Raw genomic sequence first — 15090 nt, forward strand, 5'->3', positions numbered from 1 at the left:
TTACAAATACATTTTTTTGGCTACTTTACTGAAGTCCACTAAAAGTCTGATTTGTTAAGCTGTGCATTTTCTGATTGACATGTATCAATAATACAAGTTATTGGACTCATTGCAGCAGAAAGACAACAATGTGTTTCAAATAAAAAGGTCAAGTACTAAAGATGACATTATCTTGATTGCGAACTGAATAAAAGGAAACAGGAATTACAACGTTCAAGCAAATGGTCCACTCCTTCGTAGGGCTACACTAAAAATGGATTTAGACAGAAAACTCATAAATACAACTGTTTCTTATTTTAGGAATTCATCAACATCAGCTTTACAAAGACCACATGAGGAAAAAAATAAAAGAGAAAATAAAACATAATAACATCTTTATTCCCACAAGTTAATGCCTAACAAAGTAATCCTGCTGCAACGCACTTTAGTCTTATAGAATAGCCAAATATTTATGTTGTCATATCATAAAACTGTGTCTGGCACATCAAGGTGTCGCTACTGGAAACTTTGAACTGACATAAAGTTTCTTTCTCATAGGACTTTTCATAATTAGAACCCCATAGCTTTTGAACAGAGGTTGCTAAAATAATTTGCATTTATAGCAGTGTCCAAAGCTGATTGACTCAGGTGTGGAACAAACATTTGATGATGTACCATTGTTTCACTGTTTTAAAGTACAATAGCATTCAAGCTCACAGTCATGGGCTCATTTCACGTCAGTCACATGCAATCAGGAAGTCCCATTGGAAAAACAAGAAATAGAAAAAAGGAAAATGAATGCATAAATCTTATTATCAGCCTACACTGAGTGAGGAATAATATGTTATTGAAGTGGCTCTCACAGTTTGGTAAGGTTTAACATCCAATCAACTTGACCATTAAATCATGCATGAACAACTTTATCTGGCAAGAAATTTACATTAGAGTCTTGCCTTTTTCCAGCAACATACTGCACTGAAGGTAAATATTTTCAAGAGCTTATGGGAAGGCAGGAGTGTAAATGCAGTCACTGATACTCTAAACAGGCTTTAACATTCAAGTAATGGAGCTGACCCAGTGACTAATCTGTGCATTTTTTTTTTACCAGGCAAATGCAAGTTAGTAAACATGTTTTCTAATGTTTATACTATCTAAAACCCTCGCGTTCGTCTGCTTTTTTATTTGTTTGTTTTGTCATATGCTCATGTACTGGATCTAAATACACCCTCTCGACATAACTGTTTCTCATACATGTGCTCCTCACAACAATGAAGAATAAAATCTGTCTACAGATCATTTAATTTGTTATGCTATTAGTATATTTATATATATATATATATATATATATAAATGTATAGACTTTTTTCAAAAATGCTAATCATTTTTCTTTTTAAAAATCTCTATGGCTCTAATCCTGTTACTGTAGTGAGACCAGGGCACATGCTCAGAATGTGTCATCCTGAGTGTATTCGTGTTTCACAGAGAGCTAAAAGAGAGAGAGTGCAAGCAAGAGAGGAGGAAAAAGAGACTTGTAGACTACTAGACACTAAGTTTATTTGAGGATGGAGGTGACATCCCACTGAGCTTTGAGTCTGACATTGGGCTAACAACACCTTCAATCAGGTTCTTGTTGCAGTCGCCTATGCTGTTTTCAGTGGACAGTTTGGGATATGTGACATTTCCTGTCAGGTCCATCAGATCCTCCAGAGCCCGGTTATTGCTCAAGCTGCCGTGCTGCATTTCATTGATGGGTGAAAACTCTGGGATGGAGATTAGTTCTTCCTTTGAAGCAGGACTGAAATATTGTTATAAAAACAGAAATTACACATAAAATTCTGACATTTTTTTTTAGCAACCCAGTGCTAAAACTCATACACTGCAAGTTTTTCACATCAATTCCATTCAGACCACATTTGAAATTTTTGATAACTCACCTAACCTCCATCGACTGCACCTCATCACAAGACCCCGTGCACTTAATATCAAGTGGCTCCAGTTTGATGACCGGTGGTGATAAGTGTCCCATGGGTAGCGGTTTCACAGATGGCCTAACAGCCTCCTCCTGGGACCCTCCTTTAGCCTTTTCTTCAGTTAAAGCTGGCACGTTCTGGCTTTGCTGTTTGCTTCCTTTACTAGTTTGGTGACAGCTCATCAAGGCACTTCCTTCACCCTTCACTGCTCCATTCATCCTACTGTCCTCTCTTTGGTTTGCTTTGTCCTCTGCTGTGGGCTTAGTGCACTCTATATTTATTTGAGCTGTGACTTTGACATTTGCTCTGTGCTGCTTGTTTGCATTCAGTTCCACCTCTTTTCCCTGTTGCTTGAAAGCACAGACACTGCTTTCTTTTTTAAGTTGGTTGCCATGCTCTCCTTCACTGGTTTGTTTTTTGTCAAGAACATTGTGTGTTTGTGTCACAGGCTGAGTGTTGATTTGAGCTTGCTTACTCTTCTGACTGGCCATCTGGGTTGCTGCCTCTTCTCTCTTCGAGGACATACATTTATATGTTTCAACCTTCACTGTAGCCTGTTCTTTAACCTGAATCTCAACCTTTTGGCTTGCCTGCTCAATCACCTGAGCATTAGTCTTCACATCCCCTGTAGAAAATAAAAAAGATCACAGGAGCGCTTCACTTTATTTGAACTGTCCTGTCATCATCACAGGGGTTTACAATGACCTTGGATAGTAGACTTGTATCAGTTCATTTGTCCAGAGTTAAGACTTAAGACAGCAGTGATGCTATAGTCCAGTTAAGGCTTGCAGGGAAGCTGGAGCCTATATCCCAGCAATCCTGGGCGAGAGGCGGTGATGCTATGCGACTTAAGCTAAATATTAAATATTGCCATTGTAAAACCCCATACTGGACAGCTCAAAGATGGTGTTGGCTGGCATTGTGCAGAGCAGGTCCCCCATGAGAGACTACTGAATTAATGTTCCAAGGGCATTTTCAAGAGCAGCCTAATTTTACAGTCAGCTCCCATGGTGCTGCTCTGCGGTAAAAGTGCTCCATCAGCACCAAGAAGGAAGTTCTTTACTGCTGCTTCTCCAAATTTCACAAAAAGAAGTATGCTGCATGCACAGTTATTAAGAGACTATTCTTACCAGTAGATATTGTCTGTATATATGTTCCAAGCCATGCAAACCTGAATTCATACTGAGTTTATTTATCATTAAAATGTATTTCTGTACTGATGAAGGATGTAGCCGACACTGAACCTAAGTAACTCCAGAACCTGATAACTAAATATTTAATAGGCTCATAATTGCTTCAGGCAAAATTGTATAATGATTTTCAGACCAATACAATACTTGAAATATTTCAATATTAAGGCAAAAGTAGCAATGAAATAAATGTTTTAAACAACATATTCTCCTTAGTACCCACAGCAGGACTGCAAACTACCCAAACAATCCACAAGTACAGGATGTATAGAAATCAGAAAATATGGCCACCATAATAAAGTCTGTAACTTTACCAGCAGCCCAAACAGGAGCCAACGGGAGACTGAAGACAGAATTTTTTTAAGGTTTCTTATACAGATAAAGTAAGAATGACCTTTGATAAAACCACTGGATGACTATGTCTCTGGGTTGCTAATGAGCTCAGGATGTCATATCTTGTCCAAACCTTAGCAAGCACATTGCTAAACGTCTGACCTATCGCATTTATGACTTAATTCTTATTTAAAACATGAAACCTACAGTGAGGACAGATGATGCTCTTCTTTGAGCAGTGACAAAATTCAATCACAAACTGATTTTTAAAAAAAAGAAAAAAAGACTGACTCCATAGATGGAAAGCTCATGGCAGCTACCGAAGGTTGCTACACTAGTCAAAAAAAATGTAATTTAATTTGTGTGTTTAGTTTTATGGCTACTTAATTTATTATTTGTTTCTCATTAACTTTAAAAAAAACAAGTCAACTAGAATAAAAAATATGTGGTTGGTTTATAATCTTCCACAGTAATAATGACCTGTTATTGTGGACAAAAAAAGTTTCCACAATCAATGCAGTTTGCTCGGTGTGCATGCAGGGTATAAACTTTAACAACCAATGCATGGCCCAAAGCACAAACAATATAGCTTTCAGCTTAAATGTTGGTTTCTCACGACCCATTCTTCTGAATATTTCAGATAAAGCCAACTCAAATAAATCTGGAGTAGTGTTGCGCATGCTTAAAACTAAATGATATTCATAGTATCATAGTATATAAAAAAAAAGATAAATCGCACATGCCCTGTTTGCATTTTTACAGCAGCAAGGCATAAAGCAAGGAGCAAAGCAAGCCAACATAATGTGTCTGCAGGGTGACAAAGCACACACTGACCTGCCAGTGGGATGGACTTTGTCTCCACCTGATCCTCCTTCCGATTCAATGCAGAACAAAGACAATCAGGACACATAACCAAAGTATCACCAATGACAGAATTTAATAAGTTAACAACAACAAAAAGTCCAAGTTTTATAAACTTCATATGAAAACAAACATCTTGGCCACAGAATCAGCAGGTGTTAAAGGCAGCAGGTGTACCGTTTGAGAACAGAGGCCGTCTCTTACAGTACCTTCATATCAGCTTCGCCCTTCCTTGTTCTCTTCATGATCTCCTCAATTCTCTGCAAACGTAGACACATAGTTACTTTGTTGATGTTCCAGACTTTGAATTCAGATATTTCAAGTGAAAACAAGGACACTGTGGTTGCTTTGTCTCCTTTTTGAAGGCAATTCTGTTTGGATGTACCTTCTTTCTTTGTTGCCTTTCCTCCTCTTCATGTTGTTTCTGCAGTTCTCTGTCTTGCCGCTGACGTGCTGCATCTTCTTGAGACTGGACTTTGGCTTTTTCTTTCTGCTCACAACAAGAGCATGTGCATTTGCATATGGAAAAAGAAGAAGGACAAAAAATATCTCAAAATCTATATCTATTACCTCTGTGTCCATTTGGATTTGCAGCTCATGTTCTTTCTTTCTTTTGTCTTCTTCTTGCTTCAACTTGTAAATGTCCATCTTGTCAGTGTGTCTCTCTTCCACTTGTTGAGCCTTCACCTGCTGCTGTTGCTGCACTTCAGCGAGCTGCCTTCTTTTCTCCTCTTGCTTCAGTCTAGTCAGAATTTATTCAGTTCAGTTTTCTTTATATAGCACATTTCACACAACCTCAAGCGACCAAAATGCTGAACAAGATTAAAATTAAATTAAAAGTATGCATACTAATGATATCAATAAAAACTATCTTTGGTTTAAAAGAAAATACTGCAAAAAACACAGTGAAACAGGTAAAAAATAAAATTATAATTATAAAGATAATAATAATAATAATAATAATAATAATAATAATAATAATAATAATAATAATAATAATAATAATAATAATCAGTAGACATGTAAATAAAAATAAATATAGAAATAGAAATAGAAAAAAGAATTACATGCATTCTTCTTTATAACTTAAAAATATTGGCCCTAAGCTTTGTGCATCCATTAACCTCACCTTTCTTTTTCTTCCTCTTTTTCCCGTTTTTTCTCTTCCAGTTCCATCTGGGCTCGAGCCAGACGCCTGCGCTCTGCCAGCAGCCTCGTGGCCTCCTCTGCATTTGTTGTGCCGGCTGCCACCTTCCCTGTGGACGTTGCTGGTGCAGATTCTGGCAGACAGTAAAAGATGGTGGTTGTGATAATCATTTGAGTGTACTAAATCTGATCAAAGAGTGACAAAAGAAAAAAAGTTCCACCTTTACTCTTGTCTCCACTCTGGATGCTGCTCTGCATCTTCTTCTCGGAAGAATCCACCTTGATAGACTTTTGGTTCCTCTTCTCAGGGAACAGATTTTTCTCAGACTTGTTCCCGTTGAGGTTCTTATCAAACTGTTCCCCTTTGCAACACTTAGATTTTGCGATTTCAGCGCTGAGAAGAGTTTTCTCAGCTTGTGAAGATGAATTTGAGCTGTGGATGGCAAGACTGTTTTTCACTGCAAGCTCAGGTTTAGATTGTTCAAACTGTTTCTCCATCTTCTTGTCTTCTGCTTTCCTATCCTCACTTGACAGGCTTTGCCGTTGTCTTGTTGGAGAATGATGGTACTGATGTAAACTGCTTGGAGACTGGGCGCGCATCTTAGACACCAACCTGCACACAGATATAGAAATCTGGCTTAGGAAGTGAAAAATGGCCTTGAATGTATTTTGTCTGAACAACAACAACCAGAATATCTTACTTAGTGCTCTGAGGGGAAGCCAGAAGCTTGGTGATACTTGCAGGGGATTCAGGTCTTCTCACAGGGGATCCACAACCAGGTGATGCGTTTCTTCTGTGTCTGCGCAGCCGCTCCTTCTGTAATCAGTGTTTGATTGAAGAAAGTTTGTCAGTAGTGTCTAAAAGAAAGATAATAAAACAATGTGCAATGTATAAAAGTATAGTGTGTGTATGCAAGGTATGACCTTAGGGGTATTGGGAGTGGACTGGGAGCCTCCCTGAAGTCCGACTCTGTTGGGATCTGCAGGACTGATTGAGCTGCAGAAAGGTGACCTGTGAGGGCTGCATGGTGCTGCACGATGACAAACATCATCTAGTCAAATAATGGCAATTTAGAAGTGAGAAAGGGTTTAAAATAGGTACCATAGAAAGGAATGGGTTTGCCTCGACAAGTGTGTGCTACACTCAGCTGGAGCGTTCAGACTCAATTTTGCAGCCAAATTTGTTAGGGATGATACAGCATTAGAAAATATAAAGCTTTGCATTTTAAGACATAATTCCAAATTTTAAGGTTTATGGGCATTTGTGTTTCACAAAGAGGTGCATGTTGGAGTCAAATTCATTATTTTACATTTGATAAATTAGTTTAAAGGGAAGTTAAAGATATTTAAAAGGACTTTGACCTCCGAAAGTTTATTTTTGCTAAAATGTACAATTTTATATTTATTAAGACTCCATACGTCACTGGGAAGCTGCTAATTAGGCATAGTCAGATTGAAGCCAGAGACGTTAGAAGCAACATAGTTTTTGATTGTGTGATCTTGTTCACAATTTTTTTTATAACATTCTTGCTGAAACCACAAGAAAGAAGAACTAGTCCATTTGCGTTTCAAATATTAACTTGCTAGACTGACTTCAAAGTGGTGGCAAAGAAGATAAGCAAAGTGCCACTATAGTGCATTTAGTCTCTAATTAAAGTTAAAGACAATAAGCTTTTAGGTTTGATTTAAAACCTTTAAATTTACAGCTCAAATGTGTTAAGTATAAATCTAACAGTTATTTGTAGCAAACATTTTTTCTTTCTCTGCTCAATTAGAAATCAATAAGAAATAATGAATGCATTGGTTTAGAATACTTTACAAAATGATAACAACGCAGATAGCATATAAAAACTGCAATAGTGAACCTTCTACCCTCTACAACTTAAACAGTGACAGCTAATGAAAGCACAGCGACCCTGTTCAAATGTATAAGCACGAAAGCAAAAGCCATAAACACAGATGGTATTAAATCACACAAGAAATAGTCTTTCTGACATATTTTTGTAACTCCTCATCAATTTGTCTCCCATCATAGAGAGCAGTCTCTAAGGACTGCAACCATCTCAGTAGGCTGATTTTATCTGTGTCTATTTTAGAGCACATATTTCTATTCTAGGTCATGTGCGATTTATCTCCAAACTCGTCTGCTGCAGGCAAACAGAGTCAGTGCCACTTAGCTGCTGTCATTTTCAAGGCTTAATCCCAGGTTTTCATAACTAAAAAGAAGAAAACAAACACTCATAGCTCAGCTATAGACTGAAAATAACACCAGCAGTGTTTCAGATCAATGAGATTTCTAAGTCATCCTGATCCTGTGCTCTTTGGCTTGTTTGTAATTACTGAGATGTTACTAAGCTACAGACACTAATCCAGGGGTTGATCTCTCAGGAAAGCTTTTGGAGACTTTCGGACATTGATAGCATATGTTTATGGGAGCAAAGAACTGAGTTGTGGGAGATGGATTATTGCAGGAAAATGTGTTTCTTCCAGCAATATTCAGTCTATGAACTAGCCGATCCTGGTGTCTTTTCTTAATGGGCTCTTTTTCCTGCAGGGCGGTTAACTTTATGCCTCTACAGAAGACAAACAAATGGGAGTAGTACCATCAAATAGAAATGCTTGATTGGTTTTACAGAGTTAGGTCTCATAAGGAGCAGTATTACAGGGTTAATTTTATGTATTTGTCTGAAAAAATAACCCCTGCCCCTTCATTTGAGCTACTGTGACCTGTGCTCAGTGTTGTGTTACAATGTCCTAACTTCAAGATATTCAGCTCTACCCCTGCAGAAGAGCAGACCAGCAACAAAAAATATAATATAGAGTTTGAAGATACAGATTACACTGAACACATTTGGTATGCATTTGCAAAAATAGTAGAAAAGCATTAAAACTTGTAGGACAGAAAAGCAACTTAATGGGTGTCCAGCACATCTGGTTGATGTGTCGACCCAGACACAGACATGATAACACAGACATGGCAACTGTATGATGAACAGGAGGGGAGATGAATTTGGGAGAGCAGGGTGTTGGGGAAGGGGGGGGGGGGGGGGGGGGGGGGGGGGGGGTTCTTAACTTTACCAGATTCGCTGACAGCAGGAAGGGGGGAGGCAATGCCATGGGAAAAGGCGGAGGCAGCAGAGAAAGGGAGTTTGGCATTCTCACAGTCACCTATAGGCAGCGGGCGGAGCAGAGCAGAGCAGACAGAGCATTATGAACAGTTTCTCCGAACAATTCCTCATCCAGCTGTGGAAACAGGTGGAAGTTAACACATCTGCAGGGATGTTGTGACTTTTTTTTTTTTTTTTTATTAGAGGGGGGTCGGGGGATGTGAGGGCGTGACTGTAGATTTTGATGATTTCATGCTGTGGTAAAGCTGAGTATTTTTTTCCTAATAAAAAGAAAAAAGAAAATAGACGCTGAATATCTGACATTTCTGAGATTTCAACATTACACAGTAGACATCCATGCAGATGTGTAATTTCATCCTGCCTCTTTGGGAAAAGAGGGAAAGGCATAAATTCCTGCTCATGCGTACTTTAGCAGCCAGGCCACCTGCAATGGTCAGACCAATAAATAGTTCACACAGCCAAACACACACACACTCTCTCTGCATGATGTTATCTCATCAGAATAAACAAATAAAATGTAATACATGCTGTTTCAAACCCAATCACCTGTGATTTATAAAAGTTCCCTTCTCACCTGCTCCTGGTGGGCAACCTCTGCCCCAGCGCTTTGTTCTCTGTTCTAGCTGAAGACTTCGCTCCAGGGAACGTTTCATCAGGGCCTCGAGCCGCTCCTGAATGCAACAAAGAAGAAAGCGAGTAATTTGAACGCAGTTCTTTCCAGTCGGATTATTGCTTCTTGTGGTTGTGGAGACTAACTTAAAGATTTGCTCAATTATTATATGAAAACAGAATAAGTTCACTGGCCTTTTAAGGTCATACAACGTCAAAATCTGACACAATCACTGAAAACATTTTAATGAGCTGACTCTCTCCTCCTCGAGCTGCTGCCTCCTCTTCTCCTCCACGGCAGCCCTGCGGAGCTCTTCTTTCTGCCTCTGCTCTTCCAGCCGCCGCCACCGTTCCTCCACTGTGCGCTCATACTGCAGCCGAGCCCTGTGCTCCTTCTCCCTGATCAGCTGCTCCCTGGCCGCTAGAAGATACAGAGGTTTCACAGAGAGAAATATGATTAACAAGCCTGTGTTACTGTCTGTGGTTGTTAGATGTTCATTAGTTCATCCAGCATTTCACACAGGAGATAAAAGTACTACAAATTTGCTAAAAGTTATCTATGCTTTTATTCTTTCCTTGAATATTGAGGATAAAGTGTTGTTTTTTTACGAAGGCGCGATGATGTGTTATTCTTAATTAAACACTCACAACAATCTGTTTGAGCTTGTGTGTTACAGATATTTTGGTTTCCTCAGTGAACGCAACACTCGAGATTAAATCATGAAGATAGAAATCCTTGTCATCACAGGGGGACTGCTGAAGCTGGAGGATTATCTGTAAGTGTCAGACCTACTTTTGTGGACTATTCTTTGTTCCTCTCACATTCTCTACTGTGACACAGCTCATCATATCAAAAGCTCAGTGAACGCTGAATGGCTCTTCTAAAAGGCAAGTCGAACCCTTCCATAGACAATGACAGCGGAGACAGAAACATTTTGTAACAAAGAAAGAAAACTTTTCAGACAAACTTCAGAGGAGCTAAAACCTGGGGGCATTTCAGAACCTTGCAATTCCCCAAACAAAACCAGGACATTGCCTACCCAGGCTTCTTTCCCTCTCTTCACGTCGCTCTTTGGCCAAACGCATCCTGTCATCTGTCTTCATGTAACCCTCCAGACCTGAAACATGAGTGGAAAAAAGGAAGTGCATCTATGAACAAGCAAAAAAAAAAATAAATAAATAAATAAATAAACAAATAAATGTAAGTAGAAGCACTCACTTTGTTTACCTCCATGGCTGTTGGTGATGTTAGCTGGCAGGTGTGAAGGAGATGCATGTCCATTCATGTGTGGTTTCTTGTCCGCATTAGATGGAGCTGAAATCACAGCAATAACCGGGACAGAGAAAGCAGCACATTCAGCTTCGTCAAGAGAGGTAGAGAATGACATCAGTGCCCACTACTGAACTACTGATGCTTGCTTTTATTTCTAGAAGAATCTGAACACATTACACCAGTATTTTAGTGGTTTATAAATGTCTTAATCGTCTTGACCCTTCTTATTAATCTGAGCTGCTTGTAAATTATGATTTGTCATGGAAGATGAGATCCTCTGATAAAGGCCTTAGTTATTCCTAGTCCTGAATCAGGACGAAAACCCACAGTAAAGTCCCTCTCCATCTGACGGCTATCATCTGTGGAACAGATATGTATGTATGTTTGTATGTATGTATGTATGTATGTAGTTATGTAGTCATGTATGTATGTATGTATGTATGTATGTATGTATGTAGTTATGTAGTCATGTATGTATGTATGTATGTATGTATGTATGTATGTATGTATGTATGTATGTATGTAGTTATGTAGTCATGTATGTATGTATGTAGTTATGTAGTCATGTATGTATGTATGTAGTTATGTAGTCATGTATGTATGTATGTATGTATGTATGTTGTTATGTATGTAGTTATGTAGTCATGTATGTATGTATGTATGTATGTATGTATGTATGTATGTATGTATGTATGTATGTATGTAGTTATGTATGTATGTATGTATGTATGTATGTATGTATGTATGTATGTATGTATGTATGTATGTATGTATGTAGTTATGTAGTTATGTATGTATGTATGTATGTATGTATGTATGTATGTATGTATGTATGTATGTATGCATGTATGTATGTATGTATGTAGTTATGTAGTCATGTATGTATGTATGTATGTATGTATGTATGTAGTTATGTAGTCATGTATGTATGTATGTATGTATGTATGTATGTATGTATGTATGTATGTATGTATGTATGTAGTTATGTAGTCATGTATGTATGTATGTATGTATGTATGTAGTTATGTAGTCATGTATGTATGTATGTATGTATGTATGTATGTATGTATGTAGTTATGTAGTCATGTATGTATGTATGTAGTTATGTAGTCATGTATGTATGTATGTAGTTATGTATGTATGTATGTATGTATGTATGTATGTATGTATGTATGTATGTATGTATGTATGTATGTATGTATGTAGTTATGTATGTATGTATGTATGTATGTAGTTATGTAGTCATGTATGTATGTATGTATGTATGTATGTATGTATGTATGTATGTATGTATGTAGTTATGTAGTCATGTATGTATGTATGTATGTATGTATGTATGTATGTATGTATGTATGTAGTTATGTAGTTATGTAGTCATGTATGTATGTATGTATGTATGTATGTATGTATGTATGTATGTATGTATGTATGTATGTATGTATGTATGTAGTTATGTAGTCATGTATGTATGTATGTATGTATGTATGTAGTTATGTAGTCATGTATGTATGTATGTATGTATGTATGTATGTATGTATGTATGTATGTATGTATGTATGTATGTATGTGTTTTTTATTTGTTTTTTAGTCTTTCATTTTGTTTAATTTTAGAATGTTATGATGATTAACTCCTTTATTCAGTTTTTTTTTTCATTTTCATTTTTTTCTTGCTCTTATCCGTTGTTATTGTTGGTTTGTTTGATCATTGTTTCAACTTTTTAATATTTGAACTCCTCATGGGGATCCTCAGCACCGAGGTCTCTGCATGCTTGGTCTTTAGGGTTGTTGCTACGGCGATCATCCTTGCCAGGATAGCTGGGGGTCCTGCATTGCAGGTGTGGTGTGGACCCCACCCTGCCATTATCTGGGTTGCTCCTGTCATGTGGTTGTGCCTGCTGTGGTCATGGATGGGCTGGTTCCTGGCTCCTAGTGTGGATGGATCCCCAACACATTGTTTCCTCATAACAGCGTCAAGCCAGATGTTTTTTTCTATTAATATTTCATACAGTTAAGAGAAAGAAAATATGAGTTTAAGTTTGCGTTTGTCTATGATAGGATGAGAGAGGTGGGTGCTACAAATGCTTTGTTTGTGTGTGTGTGTGTGTGTGTGTGTGTGTGTGTGTGTGTGTGTGTGTGTGTGTGTGTGTGTGTGTGTGTGTAAAGCACTTTATATTGCTTTTGTCATGGAAAGCACTCATAAATAAAATGTGATTTGATTGATTTCCGACCAACAGAGGGAAACACATTTTCAGCTTAGCATGAGGCTGCTCTGTGATAAAGACATTGTGTTGCAAAAGGCTCCACGCCAAGGACAAACTGCAACGCAAAGCGAGAGCAAGGTGGAAACTGTCCTTGATGTGGTTGTCACGCCACACATGCTGACTGTCACTTTTGGTTACTGCTGCTGAGTTGTAACCAGCTCAGCTGTGCAATGATAACAGTGAACCCATTATGTAAAGACTTTCACACTTTCTAGAAAATTGTGCAGTAGTTCAGTCATCAGTGATTGACTTTCAACCAGATGAAACCACACAGATGGAAAGTGGGATTTATGTGACAGAAGCCAGAAAGGATTACTCACTAGTTTTTCCCGTCCGAGCCGGAGAGCTCTGACCATTTGTCGGAGATTTCTTGTCAGGAAGTAGAGTGATGGAAGGTGGTGCCATCTTTTCACCTAATCCCAAAAACAAGAAAAAAAAAGGCTTCTTTTTCTCGGAGTAAATCTGTTTACACTGTAGAAAGGAAAGTTTTGCTACAGATACAGATGTAAGCAAACAAATGTTTTGTTTTTTTTTATATCTTTGAAATGTTAACAGAAATAAATCATATAAATAGATAAGACAATAAAGAATAAAATACTAAATCATGACACAGATTGTTGAATCTTGTCTATATTAACAGCAGTGTAAGCTGCACTTTAATTCCACAAATTCACAGAATCAATATTTGCTTTGCAGGCTAAACTGCCAACACGCAGTAGCTTCACTCGATCAAGTGAATTACTTTGTTTTCTGTCAGGGTTTTTTATCGTGGACTGAAACCTGGCAAACAGCACTGACTAAATCTCTTTTAAATGTGGTTTCATCATTGTTGTATCCAGGAGCATCTTTTCCATATTCTCTATGAAGCAGAAGTCAAATCAATGGCAAGGGTCAATCTGTCTTCATTCTAATTAAATAAAATTAAATTATTGATCCGCAATAAGTTTTTTGTTGGTTTTTTTTCATGTTTTAGGGCGTGGAAGGTGAAAACTAACAAAGTCAAGGCTTAATCTTCATCATGCTTTTAAAGTGACCCTGTCTTTAACCCACAGCGTCATCACACAATGGCTTGATGCTTATAAAATAGAAAATAATCCACAGTGTTTCCTGTGTTATGAGCATCCATCTAGTCTTCCTCTCTCCACCCTTTTGAACCCTTTCAACGGATTGAATCGTCATCACTAATTATAAGCAACATATCCGGGGTACTGCACTTTGAAATACATCAGAGCTCAAATGTCGATGACCTGTCCCCATTTGAGACACAATGAAAATGCAGAAAAACACAAAGCAGCAATTTTTTTTTTTTTTTTTTTTTCATTTATTTGGCTTATCCTACTAAAGGCTACCTAGTTTATGGTCATTTTACCACAAGGCCAAGTGAGCCTTGATGCGATGATAAAGGGTCCTTTTTCAGTTGTTCTACAGACCCAAACACCATCATCTACAGTATGGTTTAGCAGATAAACAAAAACGGCAAAGCGCAGTCCTCGCTGCACAGCAGCGTGCACATAAAGCGTTGGAAACAGTTGCGTCATCATGAGTCTGCTCTAAATCCCGGCAAAAAAAACACAACAATGCTGATCACAAACCAACCAGCAAACGATGCATCAAGCTTACCTGCCACTGCAGAGGAGGATGTTATTGTTTTCGCCATGGTGGCTGTAGCCTATATCACAAGAAAAGACACGAATGAATGAACGTGTCGTCACCCGAATCAGTCCGCAGTGATGCTGATGCAGCATAGGTATCCGTTTTCCTCCAGCAGCAACAAGAGCAACGGACTAAAACAGGAGAGTGTGTAGGTCACTGTGAAGGCTGTGGGGATGTGGATGGAGGAGATCGATCCTGCTGGGACTGAAGCGCAGATGATGCAGCGCGTGTGATCGAGTTTACAACCGATTACCGAACTGTGCGTCGCAGCGTGAGCGCACCCTCATACTTACTCAGGCTGTTATGCACACAATATATCGGCAGACTGAGATTTTGTCGGAGAATCCTGCTTAGAAAGGTCCAAACCCAATTTAATATCTGGCTGATTCTAGTGACACGCAGCATTATTAGTCTATAATGTTATAAGCTGTAGGGTAGAGTTATAACAGGCGACGTATGGCCTACAATTTTAGTCCATATAAAACTGGTCTGAGTGCAATAATGTAACTTTTTCATATGCTTTTCCAAAGCCTAATATGTTTACAAAAATGCCCTCCCTGAGTACATTATTTGATTAAATTATGCTAATTTTTAAAAAAACAAAAAAAACAAAAAACAAATTAATTTAAAAAATACTGGGGAAACAGGAAAGACGTCGTCCTTACATGCTTTACAGTTCCTGTTATC

The 15090-nt window shown here is 38.2% G+C and overlaps 1 protein-coding gene across 1 annotated transcript; it reads right to left on the reverse strand.

Moving 5' to 3' along the window:
• Nucleotides 1-1518: 1518 nt before the first annotated feature.
• On the reverse strand, nt 1519-14407 carry map7d2a (MAP7 domain containing 2a; the record flags this gene model as incomplete). The annotated part of the gene is made up of 17 exons (XM_079247413.1): nt 1519-1774; nt 1914-2574; nt 4307-4343; nt 4543-4593; nt 4719-4823; nt 4904-5075; nt 5463-5613; nt 5707-6092; nt 6181-6296; nt 6404-6510; nt 8558-8647; nt 9182-9278; nt 9474-9637; nt 10257-10334; nt 10436-10531; nt 13071-13163; nt 14371-14407. 17 exons carry the CDS (start codon nt 14405-14407, stop codon nt 1519-1521), a joined length of 2697 nt encoding a protein of 898 aa, XP_079103539.1.
• Nucleotides 14408-15090: the final 683 nt, after the last annotated feature.

Source organism: Telmatherina bonti (assembly GCF_933228915.1).
Source record: "Telmatherina bonti genome assembly, chromosome: 10".
In the NCBI taxonomy this organism is placed as follows: Eukaryota; Metazoa; Chordata; class Actinopteri; order Atheriniformes; family Telmatherinidae; genus Telmatherina; species Telmatherina bonti.